Here is a 17,643-nt window from a genome sequence, read left to right on the forward strand (position 1 = left end):
TAAATATATATTTTTTTTAAAGATTAAGCACAAATATAGTTAATTACACCATAGAATGCACAGTGTAATAGTAAACTAATGCAAAAACATTGAATAACACTGACACAAAACACCCAGGCTCCCTGCTCAGCTGCACACGCAGGCTCACTCTCTCTCAGCAGCACGCACTCTCTCTCTCTCTCTCTCTCTCTCTCTCTCTCTCTCTCAGCAGCACGCACCCTCTCTCTCTCTCTCTCTCAGCAGCATGCAAGCCTGCGTGCACTCTCTTTCTCTCTCTCTCTCTCTCAGCAGCACGCACCCTCTCTCTCTCTCTGTAACATTGCGGTAGTTTGCGCTTTAGCCTTGAAAGCTGATCGCTGTATACACACCTTATTTTAATGAGTTTTAAGCATCGGGGGGGGGTTTGGGAAGGAACATTTGAACAAATCTAAACTTTATTTAAAAACCAACAACAAGCAACCAAGAAAATAACATTACAGGAGTTTGCGCTATAGCCTTGCAACCGATCGCTGTATAAACACTTTTTTTAATGAGTTTTAAGCACAGGGGAAAAAAATTAACATTTGAAAAAAGTGAAAAGTAACACCGCAACAATTCACGCACAAACTGAAAAATGAACATTTGAAAAATCCGTAATACAAAAAGTAACCATAAACCACCAAGAAAACTAACCTTGCATGAGTCGAGTTCTGGCATGAAGTGAGGAGGAACTGGGTGGAGAGGAGGTTACAGTTTTGAGGGAGAGTCTGGCTCCGTGATGGAGGGATGTTTTCCTTCAGGTGTTTTCTCTTGTGTGAATTCTTGGGTTTCTGGTGTTTTTAGCTGTTTAGCTGGTGGGAGCGAAAGCTTCATGCAGCCATTCCAAAAATAAAGTCCTTGTGACCCAACCCTTCGTGTTTGCCCTCCACATCACTGGCAGTCTGGCTTTGTTTACATTGTGCTGCTTGAAAGCACGAGGGTTTTCAAATTGGTAAATGAGTAAACTGGTAAACAGTTTTTCCACCTCTTCCAGCACTTGAGGTCTCTGCCTGGTTAACGCTGTAACTCCTTTTGCAACATCAGCTGCTTTAATAGATTCTTTCTGCTTTAGAATAGTCGATATCATAGCTCAATACTTTTCAATAATTTTTTTTTACTTCGATTTCAATTTTCTGCAAAACTTTCTTCTCACCACTCTTCACATGCTTAGAAGCCATGGCTAACTGCAAAAGCACACAAAATACTGTAGAGCACAAAGAGATCACAGATAAAGCACACACGTGTGACTGAGAACAATGAACAGGGAGCGGCTCCACACGTGCTTAAATACAGTAATCGGTGTGTACGAACCGGAAGGGAAATGAAATACAGCACAAAGAGTTCACAGGGAAAGCATGCACGCATGTGCAAGCACGCACATCTGACCAAGAACAATGCAACACGTGCGGAAATCATCAGCGGGCACAAACCTAAAGGGAAACTGGCTTGTTCGTATACCGAGTGTGTGGTCGTGAACCGAGGCAAAAGTTTGAACTTTTTGGTCGTAAACCGAGTTGTACGTGTACCAAGACATTCGTGAACCGAGGTTCCACTGTATTTGTTTTTAAATCCTTTAATGATTGTGCGCCTCTTTATTTGTTGGAACCGCTGCACTCTTATGTACCGTCTCGCTCTGTCAGGTCAGCAGCCAACTCCGAGGTGATCGAGCTTTTTCAGTTGCAGCCCCAAAACTCTGGAACGATTTGCCGTTGCACGTTAAGCAGGCTCCTTCAATAGCTGCCTTTAAATCCTTTTTAAAAACACACATTTTTACTCTCTGGCTTTTAACTCAGTATGATATGTTGTATATTTTTTTTATTCAGAATCTCCTCAGTTCTTATGTGTTTGTGTATCTGTTTCATTTACCCTTTGGTTTTGTGTGTCTCTGATATGTTGGGTTTTTATTGTACAGCACTTTGGTCAGCCTTGATGTTGTTTTTAAAGTGCTTTATAAATAAATAAATAAAAGCATTTTTTAATGTTTGGAAAACATACAGGATTAAATCATTTAGAGATCTGTATATAGATAACTAGGGGGCTCTGCCCCCTGCTCACTTCGCTTGCCCACCCCCGGGTTTGGTTTACTGGATATACAATTTAAAGGGATTGTTATTTTCATGGGAATTGTTACATATGCATTATTTTCACTTTTACTTTAAAACTTTTGTAAAAACAATACTTATCCTTTATCTGCTGTCTTTCTGCTGCTGGCGAGCTGCCTGTTCCGCTTGTCTCGCTGCCCAATCAAAGTCTGTACAGCAGCTGTCCTTTTGCCACTTTTGGCGCTTTTCCACTGCATAGTACGGCACGACACGGTTCAGTTCAGCTCAGCTCACTTTTGGGGCGTTTTCCACTGGGAACAGTACCTGGTACCTGGTCCTTTTTTTAGTACCACCTCAGCCGAGGTTCCAAGCACGCCGAACCGTTACCAAAACGTGATGTGTAAACTCTGCTGGTCACTGATTGGCCGGAGAAAATCGTCATTACTGCGTCACTGGCTATTCTTTTCTTTAAAGGTACACACACGCGGAAGTTTGTGTCCCGTCTCTCCATCGCTGGACGCAGTTTGTTGCATAAGTGGATGAATGTTTCTTCAGACATTCGAAAGTTCTCCAGCCACTGAGTGTTTGTAAAACCGGGAACAATCACATCCCACCACTCTGAAGCACGGTTAAATGTCCAAACAGATGGTCTGTTGCGGCGACTTTTTGCAAAATGTGGAAGATCTGTAATATACAGAATCAGCATTTTAATGTTACACTGGCAGTTAAGTTCATTTTATGCTTTGCAACAGTGATAAAAGTTAGCTAGTGACGTGCTTTTTATAGATGCTTACCTTTGCGCGTCGTCGAGCTAAAGTGTTGTCATTGTCTGCGTGTTGTTGTAAAAGTTCCACGATGTCACGGCAGTAGAGGCGGCGCAACTATAACGACACGTGAATAATCCCACCCACTCTAAAGCGGTACTAAACTGCAGTCGAAACGCAAACTGAGCCGAACCAAGGTGAGCTGTACTGAACCGTGCTGTGCCGTACTATGCAGTGGAAAAGCGCCTTTTGCGTCTCTGCCGCTCGAATTGTAAAGGGGGGGTGGGGATTAAGGTGGCTGAACGCACGCAAGGAGAAGCGGTCGGATCATCTGCTGGCTTTCTGCTGCTGGCAAGCTGCGTGTTTTGCTTGTTGTTTTTTTAAGAGCTGGAAGCAACTTAAAGTGTCTCTCGCGGGACTTCAAATTGTCTTCCGAGAAGGTCACATCTCATCTCCCTTCTCTCCCTCCCAAAGATTTTTTTTATAATAGAGAGATGTCTTTGCATCCTACGAGCAGTTACAGTCCAAATTTTGCTTCCCATCAACACAGTTTTTCCACTACCTCCAAATTAGAAACTTTGCTATGCAAAATATGCCTTATTTTTTGACCTTCCTGACCTGACCAGTCTTGAAGACTCACAGCATTTCTATAATAAAAACATTTCACAGTCCCTTCCTTTCAAAGATCCCAGAGTACAGAGGAAAAATTATCTTTTACACAACATTTCACAGAAGGAGTGGAAGGCAACCACGCACGGAATTCACTCTAGCTACATATGCACAAAGCATACAATTATTCAACTTAAAATCTTTCATTGTGCATAATCTAAATTAAAATTGTCCAAAATGCAAGATACAAACTGCAAATGTTGCAGTCAAGCTCCAGCCTCATTGGGCCACATGTTTTAGGCATGCACCCTTTAATTGCCTATCCGAGAGCTTTGGTGTCACAATCCCTCCTAATCCATTAACAGCTCTGTTTGGAGTTCTCCAAGATAAGCTTAAAGTGGAGAAGGAAAAAACAAACTGTAATTGCCATTACTTCACTACTAGCATATAGACTTTTCTTGTTCAAATGGAAGAATCCTAGCCCACCTCTTTTAAGTTAGTGGGCAACTGATGTTATATACTATTTGAAGTTGGAAAAATCTAATTCTCACTTAGAGGATCTGTTCAAAACTTTTTAAAACCTTGCAGGATCTAATCAATAACATTTTATAATAAGCATTTATATTGGGGAAAAGGATTCTCTTCCCTCTTTTCTACTGTTAAAGTTTTTCTCTGGCTGTTGGCCTTCCTTCTCTTTCACTTGGGTGGGGGTTGAATTGAATTTAGTCTTTTTAAATTTAATTTGATTGTATGGAATGTTGCTTGCTTTTAATAAAAGCAATAAAAAAGATGTGACTGTTCTGCTTTACATTTGTTTTATTTAGAAAAATCACTTAATTTTTTCAGTTTTGGCTTGCATACATTTCTACTAATTCTTCTCTTGCTTTTTATTTTTCTTACTAACCTTACATTTGTCACTTTTATTAGTGTATTCGAGAACTTTTCTTTTTTGAATGTCACTGAAAAACCATATTTCCTAATAGTTTTCCCAGACTGGCAAACATTTTAGTACATTCAGCTTTTGTTCTGACAGCTTGATGCATAATCTAATGCTAGTCGCATTATCATACACAGTGTCCTTTAAGAGTTGCTAATTAACCTAATCACATCTTTAAAGATGGAGGAGATCATAGTATCTGGCAAAAAGCATATGGCACAGGGATAATTTACAGCATTCCACATATACAGTGGTTAGGCTGGAATTTGACTTCAAAAATATGGATCAGTAAGACAGCAGTACAGATCTTTGCACTGTTATTTCTCCCTATAACATGAAATAATGTATTAAAATAAAACACTGTTTAAATTCTAGAAAAAAACATTATTAGCTTCATTTCATATCTATTACTTTAATGTTTAAGTATTAAAAGTTGTTCTATAGCAATCAGTTACACTTTAACTTTCTAGTAACCTGTAAAATGCCCTCTAAACCTTATTCTTTTATTCTCTGTATATACGGCACACTTGCAGGAGATCATCACATGTTATGAGTATATTTCTAACCCAACTTCTTACTGTACTTATAAGTAACAAACCAAAAAAGAGTGAATCCCTGAAGAGCTAAAATCTTAAACCTGTTGTGACGCAACAGAGACATGCAGGTCTTGTTTCAAGGTCTCGATAGATGAAGCTGCCACTTTGAAGGGCATGAATTACCTTTTCCGTCTGCTGTAAGTGGCTCCTCTGGGAACCGCATGAGTGGTTTGATAGATGCATCAAAGCACAGAGGGTAAATAAAGATGAGCTTTCAAAGTGTTGTTTTTTTGTGAGTGTTTGCATTTGTTTAGTTTATGTTGAATTTTTTGTTTTTTTTTTGTTTTGTTTTTTTTATATTTTATGACATTTTAAAATAGCAGAGCCATCAGCTTTGTCAGCTAAGTAATGCATCAAAAATTTGCATGTACTGGACATGTTTTGAAAAAGAAACTGACTGTCTAAACTGGTTTCCAAGACAATGAAAGAGTTGTGGTAGATTGGCTGATCTGTTCTTTCTGTTCTTAATTGTTTGAAATGCAGTGTTTCTTTTAAAATATTATCTTAGAACAAGCATAAAAGGCAAAAATATGTCCATTTGATAAGTATATACATACTGTATCTGTGATTTAATATATAACCTGCATATATTGAAGTATTAAAGAGAATAAAGACAAGATTTACAGTGAAAATAATTTAACTCTGTAAGCAAGTGTCACATTTTTTTTTTTTCTGTGATTAATTCCTGCTTTTGTCTGGAGATGTGAGATACCAGTACTAACCACTGCACTTTTTAAAAATCAGGTGGAGTGTAACTGTAGTAAAACAAGAGATGCTTGGTCCTTCATGTTCTCGCCAAGATATTGCTTTTCCACTCTTTAATTTCAAAAGTTATTAGTGCATGTTCCAAGTGAACGAAGTTGCCCTACACTTTGTTACTGTTGTTTGGAGAGTAGTTTTATTGTTTTGTTGATATTTTAGCATGGACATTTGTATATTAAAAGCATTAATATAAAATTAAGGTGTTATTTACTTAACTTGATTTTGAGAAATCTCTGAATATACGTTGTGTTCTGGTTGTTAGTATTTTTAGATAAAATAAGAATTTAACGACTTTCTTTGTTGGTCTTTGGCCTATGTGATTAGTGATGATATGGTCACAAAAGTTTATTTGAATAAGTTAAAGGTTGGTATTATCTTGTTGGTGATACCTTTTTGTATGACTTTCTCATTTATTTGCATCCAAGTTGTAGGCTGATCATTAATATAAAAGAGTAGTAGCTGTAACTAAAAAAGTAAAGTACAACATACCTGACATCATACTGTATACACTTGTAAACTACACAATGCAGGCACTTACATTTCCTAAGTAAAACGTTACATTTTTCAGTTTATGCAACAAGTCCTCAAAATACCTGTATAGGCAGTCCCCACGTTACGTACGAGATAGGGACTGTAGGTTTGTACTTAAGTTGAATTTGTATGTAAGTCGGAACAGGTACATTACTTTAATAAATATTATTGTTGACCGACTGTAACCAAGTGCTCTGCCAATGAATGTGGAGTTTCACCTCTTTCTGACCTTTTTATTATTTTACTTTATTTTCAATAGTGATGGATTTGTGTTTCAGAGACATTCTTGAAAGGTGAAGACAAAAGGTTAAGATGACAACAAAATTTTGTCGTCTGCATGGAAAAAATTAAACAAGACTTGCATAGATGGTCAACCCTTCATCTCACACTAGCTGGAAGAATTAACACTGTTAAGATAAATATTCTTCCTAAGCTCCTTTTTTATTTCAAAACATCCCAATATACATTAATAAATCATCCTTTAAGCAATTAAATTCAACAATAACCTCATTATTTGGAATTCAAAACATCCACGCATCAAAAGAGCGACCTTACAAAGACAAAAGGCAGAAGGCGGCATGGCTCTACCTAACTTCCAGTTTTATTACTGGGCGGCAAATATACAGGCGATAAGAACCTGGACACAAATATAAGAACATACACAGGCATGGGCCGCAATAGAAGTAAAATCCTGCAGTACTACTTTGTATTCCCTGCTCTGCGCTCCAATAAACACACGTTATCGGCAATACACTAATAACCCAATTGTGCTCCACTCACTTAGAATCTGGAACCAATGTAGAAAGCATTTTAAGACGGAGAAGTTTCTATCTGTGGCACCCCTGCAAGAGAACCACCTCTTTCAACCTTCACAAACATATGCAGTTTTTAATATCTGGAAAAAATTAGGAATTAACTTGCTTAGAGATCTTTATATAGACAACGTCTTTGCATCCTATGAACAATTACATTCCAAATTTAACATTCCAGCTACACATTTCTTTCACTATTTTCAAATCAGGAACTTTGTTAAACAGAACCTTCCAGATTTTCCTCATCTTGCACCCTCATCCACACTGGAAAAAATATTGCTCAATTTTAAGGAATTAGACTTCATCTCTAAAATATATAAAATCATTTTACAATCCCTTCCTTTCAAAGATCCAAGAGGACACTGGGAAAAAGACCTCTCAATTAATATATCAGAAAAGGAGTGGAAAGTAGCAATGCAGAGAATTCACTCGAGCTCCATATGCGCAAAGCATACAATTATACAACTCAAAATTATATATCGAGCACATCTGTCTCGACTAAAACTCTCCAAAATGTTTCCAGGGCATGATCCAACCTGCGAACGTTGCAACCAAGCCCCAGCCTCACTGGGTCACATGTTCTGGGCCTGCACCAAATTAACATTATTCTGGACAAAAAGTTTTAATTACCTCTCAGACAGCCTTGGACTTACAGTCCCTCCTAACCCATTAACAGCTGTGTTTGGGGTTCTTCCAGAGGGGCTTAAAGTGGAGAAGGACAAACAAATTGTGATTGCATTCACTACACTGTTGGCACGCAGACTTATTCTGATAAACTGTAAGAACCCAAACTCTCCTCTTTTAAGTCAGTGGGAAACTGATGTTTTATACTATTTGAAATTGGAAAAATCAAATACTCAGTTAGAGGATCTGTACAGACTTTTTTCAAAACATGGCAGGATCTAATCAGTAATATTTTAAAATATAAAGCACAGAGAATTTATTAATTTAGGTATGTTTACAAGCTTAAATTTTACACCGTTTGGCTTGCTCTCTCTCTCAGGGGTGGGGATCGATCTGTTCTTAACATAATTCTTTTTTTTTTGTAAAAACTTGATTGCTATGTATGGGTTGTAATAAAATTAATAAAAAAAAAAAGGTTAAGGTGAGCTCTTCTGTACAGCACTGTACACGTTATCACAGCAGATTAGGCACGAGTCGTCAACACATCTGATGTATAGGGTGAGCCAGATCTAATTATGCAATTTTCATTACGCTATAATTTACTCAGTTTATTACATAGAAAATCCTGGACCATTGAGAAGTGTGCAAACTGACTACACGAAGAATCGTCTTCTTGCAAAACTGGAATCGTCCCTGCATAAATCAAAGTCATCCAGACGATTTGGATCTGCAGAATTAGATCTGGACCACCCTGTATTGACAAGAGACAACTTCCTGCTATGTGCGTAACAGTACAAGCTGGCTTGCTATTGAGAATGAATGGGGTCAGCGAGGCGGTTCATCACCAGCCCACGTCACAGTCACCTCCACTACAGTATGCTGCCTGCAGTGTCCCGCCGCACCACCATCCCGATTTAACACACAGCCATCTGAGGCACACTACAATGCTAACCACCACCTCCTTGTTCACCCTCAATGGCCTCCGTTCAGCCACAACAGGGTCACCACTTGCAGCAGGGGGTGGGCAGTGAAACTGCTTGCCGCCGGGAGCCGCCCGACAGACATTATACTGCACAAGCAGCGAAATCGACCCCCTCCAGCCTCCGTCCAGCCACCGCTTGCAGTGTCCCCGAGCCAAAGATGACGGAGCGGCAGTTACTGAGGTGTATGCGTCACAGCTGCGGCCCCGTTCGTATGTTGTAGGTCGGGTGTCCGTAACCTGGCGACTACCTGTATTCCTGTTCACCAACAGATGCTTCTTTCAATGAATACCACTTAACATACTGTAACTCTGCCATCATGATATATTTAAGTGGTAACATCAACTTATATAAAACAGCAATACTTTTGACATTCTTGCTCAGGGGTAATGTCATTCGGTGTACACAAGAGGGCTGTAACGCCCAATGAACAAAAGCAACAAGAAGCACACAGAAAGAGGAACGTAATGGCTAGAATGTCTGATGAGCAAAGGCAGCAAGATACACAAAGAAAGAGGGACATAAGGGATGGCATATGTGTAGTGAACAGAGGTTCCTAAATGCACAACATGATCGAAACAGACAGACTTACTATTGTGCCTGTATTGTCTAGGAGATATTAGGCTGTCCAACAAAACCAAAGCAGTAAACCAAAAAAACCAAAAACAAAATATATTTGTGGGAGCATTTGTCACGAATTATATGAATATATTTAACTTATGTTTTTAATTCTATTATTTTATTTTATTATATGATATTTAGAGTTAAGATATTTTAAGTTATGTGAGAAATTTGATATCGGAACTTCTACAACATTTTACTTATAAGAATATATTTTAAATATTCATCTACTCCCTCAACAATCCATTTTTTAGGTTTGGATGCAAAATCCTGTAATACTTTGTGAAAAGGTGGTACATGTTAATAGTGCAGAAATGAAAAATATTATCACAACTGGAATGAACAGGGTGTTACAGTGAGAGAGAAATAAGAAAGAGTGTTGAAGCCAGTGAAGCAAAAATGAATAAGAGGGAGGGAGGATAAAAGAGAAATTTGTGTTTCCCAGGGGGAAAGAAGGAAGGAGAATCTGTCGTTCACCTTCAATTAATTCACGCTTCTCTCCTACTGTGTCTGAGCCCTGTGCATTGAGCTGTACTGTTGGGGGTGGGCTTATGGAATGTCAAGAACACTTAGAAAATACATTTGTCAGAAAAAAAGAAAAATCAAAGATGAATGGAAAGATGAACTGACTTGAGACTGACCTGAGTGTTGGCTTTTATATTATTTTTTTATGCTTCTCTTTCCAACTTCTTATACCTTTTGACAGACTAAAACTCTGTGTCCTTTTTTCATAGTAACATTTAATTCCTTTTTTTCACCTGGCAATTTTGTAAATGTATGTTGTTTTGGAAGAAGAAATTTTATAGCATAAATGTAGAAAATCTGAATATTTTGTGGTGGTGAATATTTTAATGTGCAATATTTTTGTTTTATGTGGGTCTTTTTTCTGTATTTTAAAAATGAATATTTGAAGTTTTAAGGTTACAGTCCTCAGAAAAAATAATTTAGCATTGAAATCTTTTAAAACAGAATAGGGAAATACATGGACGAGCAGATTGACTATCAGTCTATTAAAAAACTGTATTCAACATTAAAAAACAACTAATTTCCTTTATATTCTAATACAACACACCTTAAAATATAATTTGTAGCTTTTTACTTTATATATGACTTTTTTTCTCTTCAAACAGTCTCTTAAACATATTTTGATTATATTTTTGATTATTTTGAGGAAAATGTAAAAAAAAAAAACTGGACTGTCAAGAAATTGAGTACAAAACCTTGATGCATGGACAATTAAAGAGAGAACAACCATGTACCGTAACTTTAGTAGGAAGGATATTTTTAATATCTACGTTTCAGTTTAATTCTGCACAAAAAGTTTAGAAATTTATGTTTTTCTTTCAGTATATTGAGATATCACCTTAATGATTGAAACACTTGAGTCAAGCGGTTAAGTGTCACTTGCTGTATATCTTTTTTTAATATGATTAATTGTAACGCAAGTATTAAATAAGCAAATTTGATTTCACATTATTGTCTTACAGAGGAGTGTAATACTGTAAATGATTAGTGTAACATGTTTAAAATTAAGTTAGTAAGTTAGTATTAAGTGGTAGGTTGAGCTCAACCCAACATCTGACCGAATAACCATTGGTTTATTCAATTCTAGACCCTAACATAATTCAGTATGAGTGTAGCTGTTTTAGTGATTGTGCTGTATCCATTGTTGATGCCATTCTTGCAACCAGTGGTGTTGGGGAGGGCTGAATACCTCCTGTGGCCCTTATTTGGAATAAGTGGTTTCAGAAAAAATAAATAATATTATTTAATAGAAGTAATATTTGTCTGATTTTTTTCATATTTGTAATCAGTTTATAGTTATAGTATACATATGCACATGTTCTTAATTTCTAATTTTTCCTAAATATTTTGATAAATGTGTGTATTTATAGTTTAGGCTGCAAGTTCATTTTTTAGGTTGCAAATTCACATTTTGCCTCACGGGGTCTTGAAAAATATTTGCACCCATCTTGATTGCCTCATTTATTGCAAATTTCTGACACTTAATGTCTCTTCAAAATGTAATATTAAGTAAAAGGAGCCTGATTGAACACAGAGAATAACATACAGTTATTCAATGCTAACTGATACTGTGTGGAAAAGTAACTGCCTCCTAATTAAACATACCCAATTAAAGAAAAAAATTACAGTCATCTGATAGAATATACATAAGTTTGATTACAGCCAGCCCTGCTTAACATAAACCTTGCTTATTTTGACCCTTTCAATTAAAGTGAAGTTGCCAGCACAAGTTTCAAAAAGCACTTAATGCCATGACAAAAAGAAAATTCCTGAAATGATCAGAAAAATGGTTGTTAATATCTGTTAGTCTAGACAGGCCTACAATGTTATGTCTTAAGGTTTTGGGACTATACCAAACCACAATAAGGCCATAATCTCAGAATGAAAAATACTTCTTTCTTCTTGAAGTAGCAGCAGCCACTTATCCATAGTGGTACCACAATAAGCCTTTACAAAGGTTAAATATATTTTGTATGCATTTGCCAGAACAGAGGACATAATGTGAATTCATCATGGTTGTTGCTGAAATACTCGGAAGTTACAATGCTAGTTTATTTTCCTAAAATAACCATAAAATGTCATCAGGAGATTAAATTACTGTGTAATTAAATGTGAGTGCCAGTAACAGCATAAATTTAATTGCATTTAAGAGTTAAAATTTTTGAAGCCAAGTTGACTTTTACTGATTTTGTTAACTGATTGTGTAGACTAGATCTGTCCATTTCACCAGATGCTCACTGACTTCTATAGATGGATAGCAAAGAGCATATTGCCCTGTTGGAAAACAGACTGGAATGGCAACTGCAATATGGCAGACAGCTAGATGGTGTAAAAGATGGTTAAAATGGCCAAGTTCATCACTTTAGCCTCACTCCCATCCATAGTGGATATTTGTGACAAGAGACACATGAAGGAAATTAGCTTTTTTGTTGTGACAGATCCTACGCACACTAGTAACAAAATGCTTCCCTGCTACCTTCCACCAATCAATATTGTAGCATTCAATGACATTCCACCTGACTCTCAAAAAAAAGTTTCTAAGCCTAGGACATTAAACTGCTAACAAGCGTGTAACAGTCTGCTTGACATGTAACCAAAATTCCATTATGTAAGCACAAGCAAGCATCAGTCTTTTTGTTGTAGCAATGTGGGTTATCGTTGTGTGTGTTTATATGCAATATTTATTTATTTATCTATTTTTAATAGAATAATTATCATAATAATAGTTACATATATATATATATATATATATATATTTAATTGTAATTCCAGTAATTTGCGGAGTTCTACCTTGTATTCTGTTATCTCTGTGTGTTTCTGTACTAGTGGGACTTGCAACAAATTCTTTCCATTATACACTGTCATTTGTTATTGACTTGTTAAGTATGTGCTGTTCATAACTGATATTGTACCAAATAAATAAAAAATTTTACTGAAATAATAAAGTCTGACTCTATACTGTACTGTCAGTTGTGGAGTGCATTATCAAGTGATTCTGGCACTTTATTCAATTTTATGCCTAAATTTAAGTATTTCTTACTCATGTTTTGTGTTATTGAAAGGAAGCATATGTTTTCCTGGTAATGTTGTTTACTTGTAAAATATTGTAGGCAGCTAATTCGAAATCTGGATTTTTCTCTGTATAGATCTGACAACGTTTCTGATATTGCACATGCACAATATTTGTTAATGTTGCTTTAACTTCTTTGGAATGAAAGAAACCTCAAGAACTGAGCACCAGGAAAACCAAATTGTTCGTATTAATATAGATTTTTTTTTTCCAGATTTTTTAAAATCGTGAACTTCTTACATTTGATAACTAACCACTAAAATTGCCTTCTCTGGTTTCCTATGTTGTAGAATGAATTATCAGTCTTGTATCTTATAGTCTAGGACCAATCTACATACAAAACAACATACTACCAAACATATAAATTTCAGTCACACTATTCAGACTATATTGTTACAAATAGTGTGATTTTAAGGAAACTTTGTTTTGTTGATTTGTTTTCAAACACTGTTTTCTGTATCCTTTTCCTAGGTGTGGGAACACCTCATAAGCTGTGGCTCCTCAGAAGTACCTAGAGTCAATGTATTTATGGCTGTGCCCACAATCTATGCAAAGCTAACTGAATACTATGATTGCCACTTTAAACAGCCTCATGTACAGGACTTTGTGCGAGCAGTCTGCAAAGAGAAAATCAGGTACTATTTTATAGAAAATTTCAGTTATTACCTTTTCCTGGATTGTTCATCCATTTGGTTAAGAAATATTTTTATCCTGAAATGCCCATTGGCAAGCTGAATTACTTTACTGTACTGTAAAACTTAATGAGTTATCAAGCAATGGAGTATAGAACTAATCTAAGGAATCCTTGGTCATTTAGCTAGCTTTAAGTTTCTAAATCCTTTCAGTGATGTAAACAGTGTTATTGTGTATATATATATATATATATATATATATATATATATATATATATATCTATCTCATACAGTGTATCTGACCTGGGAAAGCTAACATGATAATTTTTGCAATTAATGTGGCTTGATTATTGCGTTAAAAATATTGTTGTATCCAGGGCCTGCAACGAGGCAAATGCCTCCGGCAGTGCTTTGATCAGGGTGCCATTTTCATGTATTTTTTTTTAACATTATGAAAAATAATACAAATAAATTAAGTGTGTACCTAAAGAATTACATAGACATTCAATACCATATTTATATTCAGCTACCTACTAAAATAAAATTTTCATTTAAAGGTTTAGCATTACATATTATGTGGTTTAAAATAATATGCCATGTGTCAATATGTAGCACTGGTGTTTGTTTACTTGATTTATACTGTACATACTGACATAGGTGCAGGGGAGTGGAAGGAAGTGGGGTGGGGAGAGGGAGTTTATGGTAGTCCTGGTGCAATGCTAGAGAAAAGTTGCGAAGGTAAACATTAGCTTTTTTTTTTTTTTTATTCTTCATTTCATATTTCTGTAAGAATATTGAATCAAAGTCATATCACTTAAGTGCTAAATAAGTTATCTTTCAGGGGCACTTAAACTAAAATAAGTCTCTTGTACCTCTGCATTTAACTTGCTAGTCTGCCACCCAGCTTGCTGTACTGAATGCCCTAATATAATGACAACATTATATGAAATAGAAGTGTAATGATTACCCCGATCCATGTTCAAGTTTGCAGTATCTTCGCTAATTTTTCCAAATACGCAACATAACCATCCAAATAATGCCCAGTGTCGGTTTAAGCATGATAGCAGCTGATCTTTTTAGCATGCAAGGAACAAAGGTTTAGGCAGAGCAGTGTTTTCCAACTGTTTTTTCTGTTGATGCATGCTTTTTGTAACCCAAAAAATCCCAAGGCATGAGTCCATCATTCACACCAAAAAAAATGAGGCAGCTTGGAGATTGCCATTCACAGAAACAGCATTTAGTGAGCACTTTGGATGCATTTTCCAGCTGCTTTGTCCCTTTGCCCACTCATACAGGCAATCCTCTCTCTGCCTTGCACCACTGACCTTGGGTTAGAGGCAACTTGTATGACCAGTAACCCTTGGCTCTGCAAAACACATTCATGTCTGCTAAAGTGCTGTCTAAGTGCAGTGTCTGCAAAACGACGATCACGGAGCTACTTTTTTGTTGGCTTCCCCAGTTAGTCCCATTCTCTTCAGGTAGGTCTCGACCACCTGAGGAGCATGTCTCTCACAGGTCAGGACCCAGGGGCACTACACTGTTAATTCCACAGCGCAACAATTGAGCAGAGTATTTACAGAGTTTTAATACAAGTTTTAATATATGCCCATTTAAGAGATGCTTTTTAATTCAGTTAAATCAGTCTTTAGCAGTGCAGTCAAAGTCAACGGTCATTTCCATTGTTTAATATTTACTTTGACACGTGTGTCTCTCATATGCTGTGTCTGTCTGATAATTAATACATTTACCTTGTTTTCTTATTGCATTCTTTTCAACTTACCTTTTAGGAAGGCATTCATATTCACGGTGTACTTCCTCAAGTAGTATTTTTTTTAAAAGTCCAGATTTTAATGTCATTTTTTTAAGCTTAAATTATACCATATTTTGTATTCTTTTGTGTTGATTCAACATTAAATTTCTGATTCAGTGTGCATTTACTTCATGATTTATGTATTTTATAATCTCATGTTTTAATGTTAGATGCAATTAATCAGTTTTGATTACATACATTTACCCAATTAGTTATTTTTTCTTAAGTGATCCCCAGCCATAAAATATATATATATATATATATATATATATATATATATATATATATATATATATATATATATATATATATATATATATATATATATATATATATACACACAGTATCACACAAAAGTGAGTACACCCCTCATATTTTTGTAAATATTTTATTATATCTTTTCATGGCAAAACACTGAAGATATGGCACTTTGATACAATGTAAAGTAGTCAGTGTACAGCTTGTATAACAGTGTAAATTTGCCGTCCCCTCAAAATAACTCAATACACAGCCATTAATGTCTAAACCGCCGGCAACAAAAATGAGTGCACCCCTAAGTGAAAACTGTCCAAATTGTGCCCAAAGTGTCAATATTTATTTATATTATACATACAATATACATTTATGTAATACATTTTTTTGAAAATGTTCTTAATATCTTTTTAAGGCTTATGGTCTCAGGTTCAGCTGCTTTGCCTGTGCCTGTCCTGGAGAGATGGGCTCAAATCACTGGTCATGTATTGCTGGAAAGATATGGTATGACAGAGATAGGTATGGCTCTATCAAATCCGCTGCACGGAATGCGACTGCCAGGTAAACTAACAGCCTTAACTTTCCAAATATATTAATTTGTGCATCATTCTTATTATATGACATTTAGTATGTTTTTTATATTGTTCTTAGTGAATCTTAAACAATTATAAATTAATTAGTTTTATGTCATACATCAGAGTGATCAAATCAACTAATGTCTTTCATTTTTAGATACTAATCTGCCAATTAAATTATATAGTTTTATATTTTAAAATTGTACCTCAGGCACATTTTGTAAACTTATGTTTAAGGAATCACAGAACAAGACATAAACCATCTGTTTTCTCCATTGGCTTTACTGTATATGATGTTATCCTCTGTTAAGCCACCAGGGCACGTATAGCCACCCTAACCCAGACATAGACAGGCAGGAGACCGATTTTGCCACACCACACCCGTTTATTTACAATTGCTGCAGTGTTTGAAGACCCAGCCTTCCTTTTCCAGGCCCTCCTTATAATGTGGGGTACAGCGACAGTCTGAGCCTCTCTGTAAGACAAGAAGAGACCCCATGCTGTCTGTACCCCTCTTGACTTGTGTGAGACCGCTGCTGGTAGTTAGGGCAGGGTGCTTTGGGTGCCAGCACATACAAACCAACCCCTCTCTTACGCCTCAGCTGTTTCTGTCCCCCACTGCATGATCAGTCATCACACTGTGGTCAACTGTCAGACACCTGGATACTCAACTTCCCTTAGGTTTTACATCAGGAGGACATTCCAACAGTTGTCCATTTTTATATATGGTACAGGAGCCACTCACCTGTACTGCTGCGTCTATGTGGCTGAAGAATCCCGTGACAATTTTTCCAAAACACTCCTGTATTATCCGCAGGGACACACTAGCTGTCTTCTCCAGCCTCTCCACCAGCTGCCTTAGCAAGCTGATGACCTGAAAAAGAGACTGTACGGGTTGGAGAACCTCCAAATTCTGTACAGCCAACAGCAGGTTAGTTATATCTGTGTCCTGCACCGGCTCCCTTAGGAGTCCATTAGAGCAGACAATATTTGTCCCCGCTTGTAACCAACCATCTGCAGGGCTCCAACACACGTCCGCTCTCTTACCTGCTTCCTGGAGGGTGGTCCAGCCCCCCACCACCCCCCATGCTCATGACCCATGGCCCTGCTGGAAACCAAATATACTCTATCCCCAGGTCCTTCAACACTCTGGCCATCCCGGCCGGGCAAGAGTTCTGGATACCCGCCACACCTCCTTTATAGCCTGAAGGGTAAAAGAAAAGTATCCAGGAGAAGTGGTCCACCTTGCATGAAAAGTGGTGTACAAAAGAATTGACAGATGAATAGAAAATAATCCAAGAACCAGAGAATATAAATGACTTGATAAATGATTGGTCTGTAATTAGTCAACGTGTAGTCATCAAAGTTATAAGGGAAGTTCCATGTGGGGGACGATGTGACTAAGAATTGAATCGTGAAGTGGTTTCATATAAATGTCCAATTCTGTCCTTTGGTAGATAAAACCAAACACTGTGCAAATGTT

The 17,643-nt window shown here is 36.8% G+C and overlaps 1 protein-coding gene across 4 annotated transcripts in view; it reads left to right on the top strand.

The window, feature by feature from the left end:
- The window catches only part of acsf3 (acyl-CoA synthetase family member 3), a 222,066-nt gene that overhangs the window by 88,485 nt on the left and 115,938 nt on the right, over positions 1 to 17,643 (top strand). For all 4 annotated transcript variants that reach the window (XM_039763282.1, XM_039763285.1, XM_039763281.1 and 1 more), the window contains 2 exons: positions 13,363 to 13,526; positions 16,001 to 16,146. In XM_039763282.1, coding sequence (XP_039619216.1) covers positions 13,363 to 13,526; positions 16,001 to 16,146 — 310 coding nt within the window. The remainder of the gene's footprint in view (positions 1 to 13,362; positions 13,527 to 16,000; positions 16,147 to 17,643) is intronic.

The sequence above is a fragment of the Polypterus senegalus genome, chromosome 9 (genome assembly GCF_016835505.1).
Source record: "Polypterus senegalus isolate Bchr_013 chromosome 9, ASM1683550v1, whole genome shotgun sequence".
In the NCBI taxonomy this organism is placed as follows: domain Eukaryota; kingdom Metazoa; phylum Chordata; class Cladistia; order Polypteriformes; family Polypteridae; genus Polypterus; species Polypterus senegalus.